Source organism: Colletotrichum fioriniae (assembly GCF_027942845.1).
Source record: "Colletotrichum fioriniae strain IMI 355084 chromosome Unknown scaffold_7, whole genome shotgun sequence".
NCBI classification, from domain to species: Eukaryota; Fungi; Ascomycota; class Sordariomycetes; order Glomerellales; family Glomerellaceae; genus Colletotrichum; species Colletotrichum fioriniae.
In genome coordinates, this window is record NW_027076843.1 from 2,066,307 (window position 1) to 2,081,289 (window position 14,983).

General features: G+C 54.8%; 5 protein-coding genes across 5 annotated transcripts; 1 reads left to right on the forward strand and 4 right to left on the reverse strand.

The window, feature by feature from the left end:
• Nucleotides 1-5,288: 5,288 nt before the first annotated feature.
• Nucleotides 5,289-6,894, forward strand: N0V96_006730 (uncharacterized protein; the record flags this gene model as incomplete). Its single annotated transcript, XM_065757810.1, has 2 exons — nt 5,289-5,295; nt 5,687-6,894. 2 exons carry the CDS (start codon nt 5,289-5,291, stop codon nt 6,892-6,894), a joined length of 1,215 nt encoding a protein of 404 aa, XP_065613727.1.
• A 978-nt stretch (nt 6,895-7,872) lies between these two features.
• On the reverse strand, nt 7,873-8,977 carry BET1 (protein transport protein bet1; the record flags this gene model as incomplete). The annotated part of the gene is made up of 4 exons (XM_053198846.1): nt 7,873-8,079; nt 8,172-8,265; nt 8,412-8,648; nt 8,967-8,977. 4 exons carry the CDS (start codon nt 8,975-8,977, stop codon nt 7,873-7,875), a joined length of 549 nt encoding a protein of 182 aa, XP_053043678.1.
• Nucleotides 8,978-10,780: 1,803 nt separating this feature from the next.
• chz1 (Histone H2A.Z-specific chaperone CHZ1) lies at nt 10,781-11,201 on the reverse strand (the record flags this gene model as incomplete). Its single annotated transcript, XM_053198845.1, has 2 exons — nt 10,781-10,959; nt 11,042-11,201. The coding sequence occupies 2 exons, from the start codon at nt 11,199-11,201 to the stop codon at nt 10,781-10,783; spliced, it is 339 nt and encodes a 112-aa protein (XP_053043677.1).
• An 894-nt stretch (nt 11,202-12,095) lies between these two features.
• Nucleotides 12,096-12,756, reverse strand: N0V96_006733 (uncharacterized protein; the record flags this gene model as incomplete). The annotated part of the gene is made up of 2 exons (XM_053198844.1): nt 12,096-12,159; nt 12,233-12,756. The coding sequence occupies 2 exons, from the start codon at nt 12,754-12,756 to the stop codon at nt 12,096-12,098; spliced, it is 588 nt and encodes a 195-aa protein (XP_053043676.1).
• A 520-nt stretch (nt 12,757-13,276) lies between these two features.
• Nucleotides 13,277-14,371, reverse strand: PHO80 (Pho80p cyclin; the record flags this gene model as incomplete). The annotated part of the gene is made up of 2 exons (XM_065757811.1): nt 13,277-13,820; nt 13,887-14,371. 2 exons carry the CDS (start codon nt 14,369-14,371, stop codon nt 13,277-13,279), a joined length of 1,029 nt encoding a protein of 342 aa, XP_065613728.1.
• Between the last annotated feature and the right edge of the window lie 612 nt (nt 14,372-14,983).

Genomic DNA, 14,983 nt, shown 5'->3' on the forward strand with positions numbered 1-14,983 from the left:
GAGCAGCGACAGCAAATGGAATGGGAGGAAAGAGCCCAAAAGAGGGGTACGTATCGGTGAGAGAGGCTCCGTGGACGGCGCAGCTATGTCTGTGCGTTGCTGCTGCCTTCCTCTCGGGCGTGTCGGTCTTTCTCTCCCATCCAATTCCATCAGGGTGGCCTTTTTTTTTCTGTTCTCGACAGGTACGCTTCTTCGAAAACCAAGCAGACTGGAAGGTGTAAGACAAAACTATAGGTACTCCGTAGCATGGTGGGTTCCGAACAACTTACGGATACCTTAGCAGGGCGAAGCGCGGTCCAATCAATGCATTGATCAATCCAACACGTATGTCTCCCATTGGCGACGTCTGGCGAGAGTCTCCAAATCTCTGACTCTTCGACAGCGCACTAACAGAACGGGACCCGTGGGTTGCTTGCGGGTGCCACTCTCCGCCCCGCCTCCGGTCCATGGGGCATGCGTCGTCTTCTCTCCTGCTCCGTTTTTCGGTCCATGATCCATCTCTCTTCAGTGGGCTCGCCGCTCCTCTCCACTGCCCCCTGGTCATCAGAATTGATGCTACCATTTCCACCATGCCACCACCCTGCTAGTCTCCTTGCCTCCCACGACACTGCCTGGGAAGCCCGCCGTTGTTCGACTGTTACCATGCAACAAACCTTGGAAATAACCCCTTCCAGGTAGCCTGTCCACGGTTGAGCATGGCCTGAAAGTGGACCAGTCCAGCGCACCGTTCTGCCCCTCCACGGCTCTGGCACGCCGTAGGTACTCCAGGCCAGCTCGACAATCGACCACCACGGCTGCCAACGACGCTGCTTCTAATGGGGGACCATGCTCTCGGGAAATGTGTTACTGAGTCCTCCTAAAAACCACATGCCAGAAAACACCGCACATCGGCCAGAAGCAAGACACCATCGACGACACCACCTACCTACCTCGGGAAACGGCCATTCAGAGAGACTGACAGCCAGCTCATCACAGAACAAGCGCTTGTACTGACAATCTCAGCCTTCTCAGGCCAATGTCTCGGCTTTTGAATGCTACACAGCAATAACTCCCGGCATCCCACGCTTCCCCGGAGCGCCCTTGCTCACACTCCCGACTTCAGGATGTTCATGATCTTCCGCCACGTCAACCTCGATCGACTTTCCTCCCCATCGGCTCACCCATCACCCACCATCCTAACAATCGATCCACCCACTCACCACCTCGCGCTTCCTCGCCAGTCTCTCCATTGCTCCAAACCTTCGTCTCATGCTACCATCAAAGGCAATACGTGCCGCCAATCTAGTTCCCCATGCGCCACCACCTCCTCCAGAATCCTAGCTGGGTCCCTCCCACCACGGCGGACGTGCCAACGTTGCTCTGCGGGGGCCCTCCCCTGACCGTTGGGTATTCCGTCACGCTGTGCTACCAGCCTAGCAATGCTTCACCCCCAAATCCGCAAAAATACTGGCTTCTCTTTTTTCTTCGAACGACATTGGGTTCAAAACCTCGAGGTAAGACTCCAAGTTACCTAACATACAACCCGGTCGCCTCATCTGGGGGAACATGGATGACGACAGGTTCCTCATCTTGCTAGGTCGACGCTGCCGATATTGTTTGGGTCAAATTGGCACTCCACAAACTCGCCCTTTGACCGACAAACACAGCTTCCATTCATTTCATTCCGTTCGGATATTCCGCCCGGACTTAGCGTTAGGAGATGCCACGCCTCTGGGGCCATATCCCGTATTCCGCCTGAGAGTCTTGGCCAATGGCGGTGACCCAATTTCAGATCGACCAACTTGAAGAAGATCGGGCCAGAGTATATGACGCCGGAGGCAAGCGGACCCTTTTACTGCGTACTCCGTGGATTAATGGCTTTTTCTGCTCGCTGCTGGGCTCGAATACTCATCAGAAAAACACAGGCCGCCATGCCTTACTTTGCCCCGCGAATCAAACGCTGTATGCACTTGTGACTCTACTTCGGATGCATTCCGAACGCCATTCAGCGCTGCATTTACTCTACTCAAGGCGCCTAGATAGTTTATTTCGGGTAGACACCCGAAACTTGTACGCAGTGCTACGGTCTACCAGACACGGCGGTGGACGGTCAAACTTCTTCCGCACATCCCGGACAGCAACGTCCTATGGTTTACTTGGCCTCTCTAGCGAATCCCTTTCCGTTCAAGCGTCGCTTGCGGAATACTGTGTGTAAGAGAATTTTGACACAAAAACCCAGCGCCTCGGCCAAATCCAGCAGCAGAGATGCACCCCACACATTCCATGCGGGCCGAGCAGGGGCTACCCAGTCATTTTTTACCCTCTCGAAACGGAGTCGTTGAAAGGTTAATGTCATCAACGAGCAAGCTTTGAGCTTGCACCAATCAGCGGCTTGTATTTCAAAGAAGTCCTTGGCCGAAGTCGCCTCGGATCTTGGGGCCCCTGATAAACCGCAGGATGCCCCCAAGGAATTGGACCCGGACCCTTCTTGGACAAGGGATACTCCAGCATCGATGCAAGTGATTGGGGGAGCAAGTTGGGGGAGGGGATGGTGTTGAACATCTGTTCCATTTCAAAGGCGCGCTTGCACATGCTGATGGGAGACTTGCTTGTTATTACATTGCTAGCGTGCAGAACCAGCATCTGTCAACCGGGCTGGCTTCAATGTCTCGCGGCCCTGCATGCGCTATCTGTCAATGCTGCACTACCAGTCAGGGCACTTCCAAAAGATGGTGATTCTTGAGATCAACCAAGCTACGTCAAAGACTCGATGTTGCGCAGATTCCGAGCTGTTTCCGAAATCCTATCACGAATGAGAGTGGTCGGTATATCTCTTGTTTGCCTATCAGCCCTCCGATCTACGGAACTTGGTGGTGTCCACGACCGGCTGGACGGCAGCGGCCGACGAAGGACCAGGGGCATCTGGCCTGCGACCTATGTCCTTACCTCAAGCGCTTGCGGCGGCATTGATCACGGATACCGATGGACGGACCGACTGACAAATGAACCCCCCAACACAAGATCCGCTCAGCAGAAGGACGCAGCTTGATTGCGGTCTGCTCCGCGAGAGCGATGTTCCAGGCGTGATGCACGTCGCAACTGCAAGCAATACAGGCTTTACGGGAAGGCTAACCAATGGCGGGCAGCACCGAGCACATGCAGACAGGGAGCGGCGTAACAGCAAAGAGATGAGATGGCAACAATGTTCCGTTGCTGTACAGAATGGCACTCGAAAAGGCAACTAGTCACCCTCTTCTCCGGCATATCATCAACTGGCGAGTTGGGCGTCTGACTGCATTGCAGCATCGACAGTTGTTGCCCAACTCGAAAAGGGTTGCTGTCAAAAAATCGACAACTTGAAATTGGAGAAGCCGGCCAATCACAACCAGAGCCTCATCTTCAACCGTCTTATCTTGAGCCAACCATGATGGCCGCTTGCTGCATCTGCATCTGAGCTATAGCAGGCCAGGTATGCCCCTAGTCGGCACATCCATGCCAAATGCGACCCCGCCGACCGGAGGCGTTCGAGATCTCATAGTTCCTTGCTCAGCACGACCCTGTCTGTGTCCACGCACAGACGTTCGTGGTTTCTTGGCTTCTAGAGCTGGAGGGAGGGGGAGAAAAGGAGTAAGGAGGGGGGCCATCTCCGACGGGATTCCAACGTCCCAGGTAGCCTAATGTGAAGCGGCACAGACATGCCAGCCACATAAGACACACCATCCGCACTCGGTGATGAACCGCTTGGGAACGACGCATGCATGGGCTACGTCACAAATGTCACCGAAGTGCACAAAAAGATGCTTGTTCACACACGCAGGCAAGTACATACCACAAGTACTTTTTTTTGTCTCTGCGGTTTAAAGTTTGTGAGAAAAGCTGGTCGTTCCGGGACTGACTTAGGGTTTCGCAGGTTAGCCTGTCGACCAGCACGTGTCTGCATCCTTGATCTGGATGGACAGAAAATACATATGACCTGGAAGCGGTTACGATCACCTATGCCTTCCTGGAGCAACCCTCCATCTCCGCATTTGAGTAACAATGACGCTTCAATATTATAGGAAGTCGTCTCATATTGGATCCATACGGTCGGCTAGAACACGGGGACGAATGAACAGCTCTGTGATTCTGGTCACAAATCAATTGTCCGGCTACAAATGTCAGTGACATATCAAGCCCCATACTCGGAGCATGTTTAGCGGGCTTCTGGTCAGCAACTTGAGCAACAGGAATTATAAATGTCTGGTCTGGCTTTGGGAATGGTTGCTACGCATCCATTCTTTCACGTCCTTGTGGAGTTTCGTCACGACACGAAGCGAAGCTCGGTGACGGGTCCGACATGGCATCTGCCATTTACCCATAACGCTAACCAAGCCCCCCCGAAGTCGGCTCAGCCGTTCACCCTAACTAGGGCCGGGCGGATGTAACCCCTGGCTGGCGTTCTGGGACCTATATCGGAGGTGGCCACGCCCAGACCCAATCCATACCGACTTGCAGGGGGTTGTCTTGCTTAGTTGCTCGGTATTTGGTCTAGGACAGAAGCGAAAAAATAAACGGGCAGAAGAGAGAGTCCACTTGAGTCAGCCCATGGCCGCCAGGAATTCCCACAAAGCGGAAATATGGCATTTGAAACCTCCACTTGCGCAGCCAATGCCAGCAACTCCGAAGTCAGCGCTGTTCCGACTTCTCCCGACGAGACACATCAGAGCGGCGCGGGGCGAATGCGCTGGTCCCTCATTTCCCCGTCGCTTTGCGAATCAATGGCAGACGAGAGTCGACGTAGAAGCGCAGAGAATGCAAAAAGACGGGAAACGAATTCAACACCCCTGTTTTTTCTTACCAAATGCAAACAGTAAACCCCCTTGGAAACGAGGAGACGTAGGCGCCTGAGGGCTGAGCCCACGCAGTTTGGATGAAACCTAGCAACCAAGGAGCGCAGGTTCAACGAGACCAGTCTGAGATTGATGCGAGGCAGGCCGTACAGCAATTCTGGCGGTGGGAACTGGGTCTAAGTCCCGACGGAGGGAAGCGTCATTCGGTCGAAGTGGCGGAGTCTCTCAATTGGGTTTGAGCAGATTTTTGATTTTCAAATGCTCTACTGTTGGCCTGACGGAGGAGGCATGGAGATGGCAAACTCCCAGGCACCCACACGTTACTTTGCGATGAAGCGATCGTGAGTGACTAAATCGTGGCACAGTGAAGACATGTCGTTGAATATATCGGGCAGTCGACCACATTTCTGCCGCCCGCAATGAAGCATCGTGACTTCTTCTTCGCAGGGATTAAGCGCGCTAGGCGCGGCGCGTCTGCCAATGTGGGGTAGACCCTTACCCCCCCGGCGAGTACGTACTGTCGAATTGTTTACTCTTTGCAACCTCGCGACAAGCAACTTGCAGCGGGGTCTTGTGCCATTTGCGACAGCTCTCGACAGCTTCGGAAACAGCTTCCATTCGACCGTCTCTGACATCAATACTTTAACGCTCGTCAAGTCATTGAAGCGCTCACAATCCTAAAGCATTGCCTAGCGGCATCTTGCGAGTCACAATGTTTGGCCTCCTACCAGACCTCACCCCACGAGACGTAAGCTCTCCTACCTCTATTGGCATCTCCAAGAGTATCCATCTCGTCTCCCATGCAACCATCTGACCCCCCAATCATCAATAGTCGCACTCGATCTGGTACACCTCCTCCCGCAACCCAATCACCCAAGCCGCCCTCCTCGAAGCCCACGAAAACAACAGCCAACATGGCTCCGCCCAACAGCAGCAGCAGCAGCAGCAGCAACAACAGCAACAGCAACAAAACAGCTCCTCCTCCCGCCGCGCAGGCCAACTCCTCATCGAGCGGTCCGCGCTAGCGCGCCTCCGCGCCGACGAGCACACAATGGACCGCCGCAGGCTGCACGTGCAAAATTTCGGTAGCACGTGGCTGAAGCCGCCCGGCGTGCCCAAGACGCTGCACCAGATTCGCGAGGAGCGGCGGGAGCAGGAGGAGCACGCCGAGGCTATGAGGCGGGAGCAGCTCGCGCTGGAGCTCGCTGAGGCGGAGGCAGGCGGGCAGGATGATGATGGGGGTTTGGGAGTGCTTGGGGAAGGGGAGGATGGGGAGCAAGAGGAGGTGAGGGATCTGGATGATGAGATTCCGGATGCGGCGGAGGAGAGTTTTGGGTTTGATGGTGGGGAGGATAGCATGGCGGATGATTTGTCGTCGAGTGAGGGGCGGCCTCTATCTCTCAATGATAATGATGATGAGGAGACTGAGGAGGAGGAGGAGGAGGATGATGATGACGACGAAGACGACGACGCAACGGCCGTGGACGAGGATGAGTACGAGAGGCGTGACGGCCTCGTCGCGGCGAGGATGCGGATGGCGGACGACGCCTTCAGACAGGCCATGGCGCGGGGCGACGTCGACGGCGATGACATGTACGGCGCCGAAGAGGAGCTCGAGGCCTCGGGCCAGGGCCAGATGCTCGACGAGGAGGACCTGCTCGAGGACGGCTTTGCCGCTGAGGGCCTTGTCGATGACGATGACTTGGGTATGGGCGTCGACATGGACGCCGACCTGGACGACGAGATTCCCGAGGCCGAGGGGCTGAGCGGGGTGTATGAGCATACGGACTCCGAGGCTGAGGTGAGCGGCTTGACGAGTAGTGTTATCAGTAGTGGTGGGGAGGAGGAAGACGACGACGACGACAATGATGAGGAAGGGGATATTAGTTTTGCGCCGAGGGCTGCGCCTTTGAGGGCCCCGTTGAGTCCTACCGGGGATCGGGGGAAGGGTAGCGCTGCTGCTGCTGCGCGGCATCATCATCATCATCATGTGTCGAGGAGTAGTTTGGATCTCAGCGGGTTGCTTTCTGCGGATGGGAGCAGTATGATGGACAGTAGTCCCAATATGAGGCCTCATAGGCGTTGAGGGGGGGTGTGAAGAATGGAAAGGGAAGGGAAGGCCAGAGGAAGATGGAATTATGATACCCCCCACCCGTTCCCATGTATTTTTTGAGAAGCATGGAGCGATAGACATGTCGACAAGCACAACATGCATATATCACCGTCCAGGACGTTTGGGCAGCCATCGCATACCACGAAGTTGCGAAAAATAGGGAGGCACGAGCACTAGAGATTTGGCGTCGAAGAGTTGTAGAAATACCAAGGTGTATGTATACACGGCCATTACAATTGCTTTTAATTTGTGTTCCAATACTTGACAAGTGAAAGAGAAATCGCACCATCTTCTCAACCTTCTCCTCGAATGTATGCAAATGGCATCGCCCCCTAAAGCAGAACCGAAACCATGCCTTTCTGCCGTTCTGCCACTATTCATTTCGTATCGGGACGTCCTCTCGTGATCGTTCGTCTCTTTCCTCGTATTCTTGATGCTTTGAAAAAAGTGGATAAAACCTTGTTCGGCCCCCTCGAGCCTCGAGGCCTCTCTCCTTCAACATGGATGGTTCCAGGCAAATAGAACTGTTCGGAAAAAACGCCTCCAACGCCGAGCATGCAAGAAAGAATGCTTTCCCAATGCAGAAGCGTCGCATCAAATGCTCCCCGTCCGCGTCCCCACCCGCTATTTGCGTCGAAGGTTGCCCGGCTCACTCGTCTCTTGCGTTGAAGCTGTCCCAGTGAAACAGCCCGACGACCATTTTCCCGCCGGGTTCGCGACATTATCTCAGTGACCACGCCCCGAATGCTTGCGACAGCAATATTCACTTTCGTGTCGTCAAGAAAGCCCAGCTGGATCAAAAGCTGTCGCTCCCATGATTCGGCAGTACCACACTCCATGTCGTAAGCTTTAACGATTGAATCGCGCGGCGTCGTTTTTCCCCCGCCTCCTGCTCCCCCTTCTCTCCTCGGCGGTCGTGATTGTGGTGGTCCGTCGATCGAGGCCCCGCTCTTAGAATAGCCAGACGTACATGAACAAGAAACACACGGCCGCGAAGAAGCCGAGCCAGACCTTCCAGCCGACGCCCGTCTTCTCCGCCATGACGAGCATACGGTTCATGGTCCCGCGGATGCGCAGGCGCGTCGAGTCGAAGCTGTCGTTCATCTTCTCCGCGAGGGCCGAGGAGTCGCGGATCTCGTCGCCAATCGCTACCGTCATCTGCGCGCCTCATTAGTTTAATTACTTGTTGTGCGTCTGGAGTGACATTGCATGGGAGATGGCGGTGATTGGAGGAGGAGATGTGAACTCACGCTCTTCAAGATCTTGACTTTGCCCATGATGCCCGCGACCTGCTCGTCATTCTGGCTCTCGAGCTCGTTGAGCACGGCGTCGCTGTACTGGCCCCTGATATGTCACATCCGTCAGTAAGTTGCCTCCAAGGTCAGAGAGCTTCTCCTCCGCTTCTCTAGTCGTCCCATCGCAGATGCCATCTCCCTAAACCTCGCAAATGGGACGCTCCAAAGGAGCTATAGGGGTGTCTCGTTCCGTACCGTTTATTCGGCGTCGCAGGCCGGAACCCCCGGTTCGCGTCGACACCGAGGTGGGTACCACCCATGGGCGGCGCAGGTGATGCGCTGCTGCCCGCGTACCCATATCCGTAACCGCCACCCAGTCTGGATGGCGAGGCGCTGACGGGTCGCCGGCCGTTGTCGCTGCTACCACCGCCAGTGTAGCCTTCGAAGAGGGCGCTGCGGGAGTCGCGCTGGTGCAGCGAGGAGGCGCCGAATCTGTGTGTTGAAATGGGTTAGCCCACTATTGACGAGTTTTCCCGGCTGCGAATGCCATGTATCGTGGCCCAAGAGGGTTTGTCGGTATGGTCTCGCTGGTGGTTCTGCTCGTCGGTCTTGTCGAGAGTCTATGATCGAGGGGTGCCTGCCGTCATCGCCACTTTGTTGTCCCCAAGACGGGACTCCTCCCCTTCCTCTCTTATTTTGGGTACCGCCTGGGGACACAAGAACGTCACAAGCCGTGGCAAACCATCCAGCGATTCCGAGCCGCATGCATTGTGTGTGTGCTGGTCATTCTGTCGAGTCCAGTGTACGCACCTTGAAGCCATGGTGTCCTAACCGTCGCGTCCTGTGTCGCGCGCGCACAGCTGCTGCCTCGAAGCAAAGGAAAAAGTATCGAGTTTTAGGTCGGCGTGTAGTACCGGGCGCCGTCCGCGACAGCACGTTGAATGATCTCGAATACTCGAAGAGTTGTCGTTTTGTTGAATAGGGGTGCAGGTGTTTTGGTGCTAATTAAACAATCCCGATAACAAGAAGCAACTTTTTTCCGCTGGCCCTTGTACTCCGTAACATAGATACCTTCTTGAACCCCTGGAAGTTGTGTTGTCATTCAGTGTCGGTCCGGTTAGGTTGGCAAGGTGTACTAGAACAGGGGTCTATGCTATGCGGGCAGGGTATTTGTAGGTATGTGTCGAATCTCGACCGGGCGATCTCTATTTTCTTCCCTATTAGCGGCTCAAGCACCCTCCTTTTGACTTTTGACGTCCGCTGTGGGTTATAGGTAGTCAAAGTAGCGAGGCGAGCTTGCTGGGATTCATGTGAGAGAAAGGGGAAACGAGAAGAGCCTGACACGCTGAAAGTTCGCGTAAAGTACCTCCAGCTTTATTTACAGTGAACAGCGGGGGAGAGGGGGGGAAGTCACGTCCCCTCGGTTTCCCGTCCACGTCAACTATTACTTTGCAACTCCGACAAATCCCATAGTTTCCCCAAAAAGCCCGTCCCGCTAACAGTCATTTGGGAACGTGTCGTCCCGCTATCCAATCGAAAACGGAGACGAACCTTGAAAGCACCGACCAAGGTATCAAAGGACACAAGGAGGTAGGTACCCTATAAAGTACAGTATGAAAGCGGGTGTCCCTTCCTGGGTCCGGCTCCGACTGGAAGTCTTACATTCGGTTCTGACAGCGGAAGGAATGGACGGACGGGCCTACACCAGGTAAGGTACCTTCCTAAGAGCTTATGAGCATCTTAGACACCCGGGTAGGTACTCACCTCATGTTAAGGTAGCCAGCCACCTTCAATCTGTACGCAGCTACTAGCCGCGCACTTGTGCTGGAGAACCTCACCTAATATCTAATTGTTTACTCGAGGAGAGACTGACAGGCCCTTGGCAATGTTTTGTTTACATTGACTGTACCTGTACCATGAAACCCCAAAAGTACTTACGCGCAACTTGTCAAGGAAGTGCATGTTGCTCCAATGCCAGGTACTAATGTCACTCTGCTTCATGCACTGATCCACGATCGAGCTGGCAGGTGGATAAGCTCTTCCCGGACTAACAAGAATTTTGCTGCAAAACAAAAGTATGGGCGTCGCATGAACCTTTGCCACGCTCACAACATCGTTCACCACACAGGTAATAAGCATGCACAGGCATTTGGGACCGCTCATTGTCGCATAATCTTCATTTCCATGGCACTCGTAGTCAAGGTAGTGACATCGCGGGCTGAAACGGCCTGATAAAATAGAGAGCCATCCCGCCGAACCAATATCAGGCAGGGTGGGCAGAGCAGCAGCAGATCGACGTACGTCGCCGCTGCCGCCGCCGAAAAAAAGCTGCAATATCAACCAAGGCTCTCAGCCGCCAATGTCCAAACCCACCAATTCTCTTCATCGACGCAAGGGGCATGCAAATGATTATCAAAGCCCTCTTATAACTTTTGTGTAAACCATACACCGCCCCTCCTTTGCATTCCATTTTCTGTCGTGTGTATGTGTCGTGCCGTTTCCCAATAACCGTCATGGTTGGTGATGAACCATCACCACCACCACCGCAGCCGCCACCATGTCAAAGGTAAGCAGGCCGGGGGGTGTACGAAGGACGAAAAAAAGGAGAAAATTTTACTAGCTCCTTAGTCCTCATCCATCTTGGACTCATCGGCCGCGAAGTCATCGTCGTCCTCGTCATCCTCCTCCTCGGCGGGGTTCTCCTCGGCAGCCTTGGCGAAGTCAATGACACGGCCACGGGTGCGGCGACCGCCCTCGACAATGTTGTTCAGGTCAATCTCCTCCATGCCGTCCTCCTCGTCGACTGTGATTCGCAGGCATGTTAGTCCCAGGGAAATCGCAGGTGCGCGGTCAGATTTGTAGCAGCCGCGGGGGTTCGTTCTTACCAGCCTCGGCGGCCTCGGGGGCCTCCTCCTCATCACTGGAGTCCTCGTCCTCATCCATGGCGTCACTCTTCTCGACGGGCTCCTCAGCGGCGACAGCCTTGCCCTTGCCCTTGGTCTCCTCAGCGAGGCCCGCAGCGACGTTCTCGTTCTCGGCAGCCATTGTGTCTGTTTCGTGGATGTTGCGTGGTTCTGTCGAGTCTTTGCGCAAAGGGAGAGAGTGAAGAAAAACAGAAGTTGCTGTCGCAAAAAGTTGTGGTTGGATTGGGAAAGGTTGGGGGGTGGGTTGTACGAAGGGAAGGTAGGTGGGAAAGGAAAGTGGAGGTGAAGCTTTGCGCAGGCAAATCGATGGATTTATCAGTTAGATCGTACCTTCCCCCTGGTCCTGGTCCCAGCTTTTAAGACTGCAGTGCCTGCGAGGAAGGAGTGCCTTCCGCGCAAGGCTTGTGTGGTGTGCAGGCGACAGGCGACAGGCTCCCACGCTCCGTCTCTGAGCAACGAGCGCTAGCCTCAGATTGGGCTAGAGCTGAATCGCCTGTCGTGCACGTGCCATGTCGAACCTGTTAGGTGCTGACCCTGTGAGCTCTCTCATCTAAAAGCTTCCAGTTCATTATGGAAAAATGCGAGGCTGCGAGACTTTGGGATAACAGCTTGTCATGTCCCGTCCCAAAAACGAGCTTTCCGTCTTAGAATGTAATTTAGCTAGATACTTCTCATAAGTGTCAAGACATAGCTCGAGTCTTATGAAGAGAAGCCACTAAGTATGCACTGGCTGTCAGATCAGTACCGGCCGGATCTTTGCCATGCGGCTGACTACTGTGATGTCTTCTGACGTTTACTCGATACTCGGGCAAGTGAGACATTCTTCTAGGCCAGGAACGTTCAGAACAATAGGCATTGCCTTGAAACTCTCCAAGGCCAGATGAGACAAGATACTGCCTCTTTTTCCGGTGGAAGCAGGATCATGGGCATCGACACGATGCCATCAAATGAGCAAGTACTTCGCGGATGAACGTGAAATAGTCTATTAGTGTATCATCATCGCCGTGAATTTCGTCTATTTTCCGTCTCCTCCTCCAGTAACAGTCATCAAAACGACAATCGCAATCAACCACCAGTACCTGAACAGTCGACGTTAGCAAATTCACCCAAAACCGAAGGGAACGGGAGCGAGGCAAGGGAACAGCAACATACTTTTGCCAAAACGGCTTCTCCTCCTGAACGACCTTGCGTCCCTCGGGACTCAGAACAACAGGCTTATTCAACTCGGGCGTCTTGCCCTGCCCCGCGACCCTCACAACAGCCTGCGGCCCAAAATCCCTCGTCGCGCCCGCGTCGACCCGCACGCCCTTGACCCCGGCACCCACGACCTCGCCCGAGGCGCCGTCGACGCTCAGCACAATGATGGGCTGGTACCCCTTGGCAAAGTTCTCCGTCGAGGCGACCGACACGCTCGAGGTCCACTGCGCCGTGGCGGCATCGTAGACGCCGACGCGGACGAGCTTCGTCGCAGCCGGGTAGTCGGCGAGCTCGGGTGCCTCGAAGGAGGTCACGCTCGCCTCGGCGGGCCGTTTCATGTCGTACTCGACCTCGGCGAGGAGGGTCGGCTTCTGGTTGGTAGCGAGGGAGACGGGTTCGATGTAGACCTTTGCGAGGCGGGTTTCGGCGGCGGCGAGGGTTGCTGCGAAGAGCGCCGATAGGATCGTTGTCGCGCGCATCTTTGCTGATTGATTTCTCCACCGGTTATGTGTAGGACCCCTTCTGAAAGGTACGCCTGGGGAGAATGGCGCTGGGTGAGGTATGTTGAGGTGCAAATGCGGCGAGGAATTGTCAGATGGAGGTAGGATGCTGGAGGGGGGGAAGTTCTATGGAGCTCTGCTGGGTTGAAGGTCGCCCGGGGTAAGGTCGGGAGAACACCTGTACCCCAGATACCATCTTTTAATCAGCCCCAAAATAATCACCAACCTGCCAGCTCTGGAAGCTTCTTTTGATTCAAAAAGTATTGCATTTTTTGATGCAAGTTGATGTACCATGTCATTGAATTTTGATCGCACATGAATATTGATTCATTCAGAACAGTGTGGTATTCATTACCGCTATCACTCATGACCATTCAAAACATCCCACCTTTCCAAACGCCGGTTTGCCATGCCTCTCTGGCAGCAGTGATGCCCACCCGTTTTTAACAAAATGAAATCGACAAACAAAGATTTACCTTTGAAACTCTCTTGGTGGCCGTTATGAGGGTTGCGATGGCCCTGCTTCATCCCCATGCGGAGACTTGGCCGGGCTCTCTTCGTCCGGCGAGTCTCCGCTGTCGTCAGCTCCTCCGTCTGAAATCTCTGTCGATCCATCATCTTCGACTTCGTCAGAATCTTCATCTTCTTCAATCGCTTCTGCGTCTTCCTCCTGCAAAGCATATCCTGGGCAGCGCTCAACGAGGCCGCGGTAATAAGCCACAAGGACTTCTGGGTTCGGGACGATCTTCCAGTCTACCCTGTATAGAAATTCAAGCTCCAGCAGCTTGAGCTCGGCGACTCTAACGCCTCCAACTCGTGCATATGTTGTATTGTTCCAAAACAGATCCGATAGACCCTTGGCCGCCACAGTCGCAGCCGTGATGAGAAAGCGATGGACAGTCAGCGTATTGATGGTGAACTCTGGGTATAATGCACAGAGCCGGTCAATATAGTAGACCATAGATAGCAGCAGCGGCGGGGTGAGCGTCGCATGCTTTGCCAATCTATTGAGATATTCCAGTACCGAAATGCTTGGGGCGGTTCTGAATACAGATTAGTGAGCGCTGCTATATCAGGGGTGGAGGCTAGGCAAGAAGGCTTTTTCTCACCTTGAGTGGAAGCGAGTCAGGCTTCCAGAACGGAGAGCCAGAGCATCGTTGGTCTCTATCAACTCTGAAAGCATGTGGGATATGAGTACAACCATATCCTCGGTGCTACACAGCTCATATCGCTGGGGCAGGATTTTCGGCGGGCCAGCCGTGGGCTTTGGGCGCTTAGCCGCGCTGCTCGACGACTCGCCCGCTGCTGATGCGCTCGCCTGCGCTTGCGCGACAGCAGGATCTTGAGAGTTTCGACGTTTTCCGGGGGATGCGGTGGTCGTCGACGACTCGCGAATGACGGGTGCCACGGCGGGCTGGGGTTGTGATTGTATTTCTGTTTGGGGTCGCTGATGGGGTTCTGGTTGCGGTTGCGGCGCGGATGGGTCTATGGGTTGAGGGCGCGGCGTCGGCGGGGGTTCGACAGGCGTCGCAGGCACGGTAGTAGATGTGCGCGAGGTGGTGGCATCTTGTGCCTTTTGGGTGGAAGACTCCATGGGAGAATACTGGGTGCCGGCGTCGACGGCTACATATTGTCGTGGGCGTGGTTGAGAGGAAGGTGAGGTCATTGAGGCTGCGGACGGAGAAGACCTTGATGCAGAGTGCCGCCGCGGCAAAGGGGCCGAAAGCCGGGCAGGAGACGAGTGCGGGGAGGATCGCGTAGGGGCATAGTGGAAGCTATTGGGCGAAGCATTGGCGGAGCTGGCGACGATGGGAGATGTTGTCAACATGGTCCCGGGCGCATCGTGGGATTTCGAGGACAACAGAACGAGCGGATCGGACGTGATTGCCAGAAGTTGGAGCTGAAGTGGCGGGACAAGGTGAACAAGGTGAGTGTAGTGTAAGGTAGGTAGGCACCCCGAAGGTAAGTTAGGTAGGTAATAGCAAGTGTGAGGTGTAGTTGTTGGCGGTAGCGGTTCGGCGGTCAGTAGGGTAGGTTCAGATTTGCAGATTGCCAGACCCCAAAATCAGATAGGCCACACACGGTCGAAAAAACCGGGATGAGGAGTGGAGGGGCTCGGTTTGCCGACGCCGTGTGGTGGTGGTGCGCGTGGGATAAGGTATTAGGCGATGAGGATGGCTAGGCTGGGGAGGGGGGAACTGAGGTG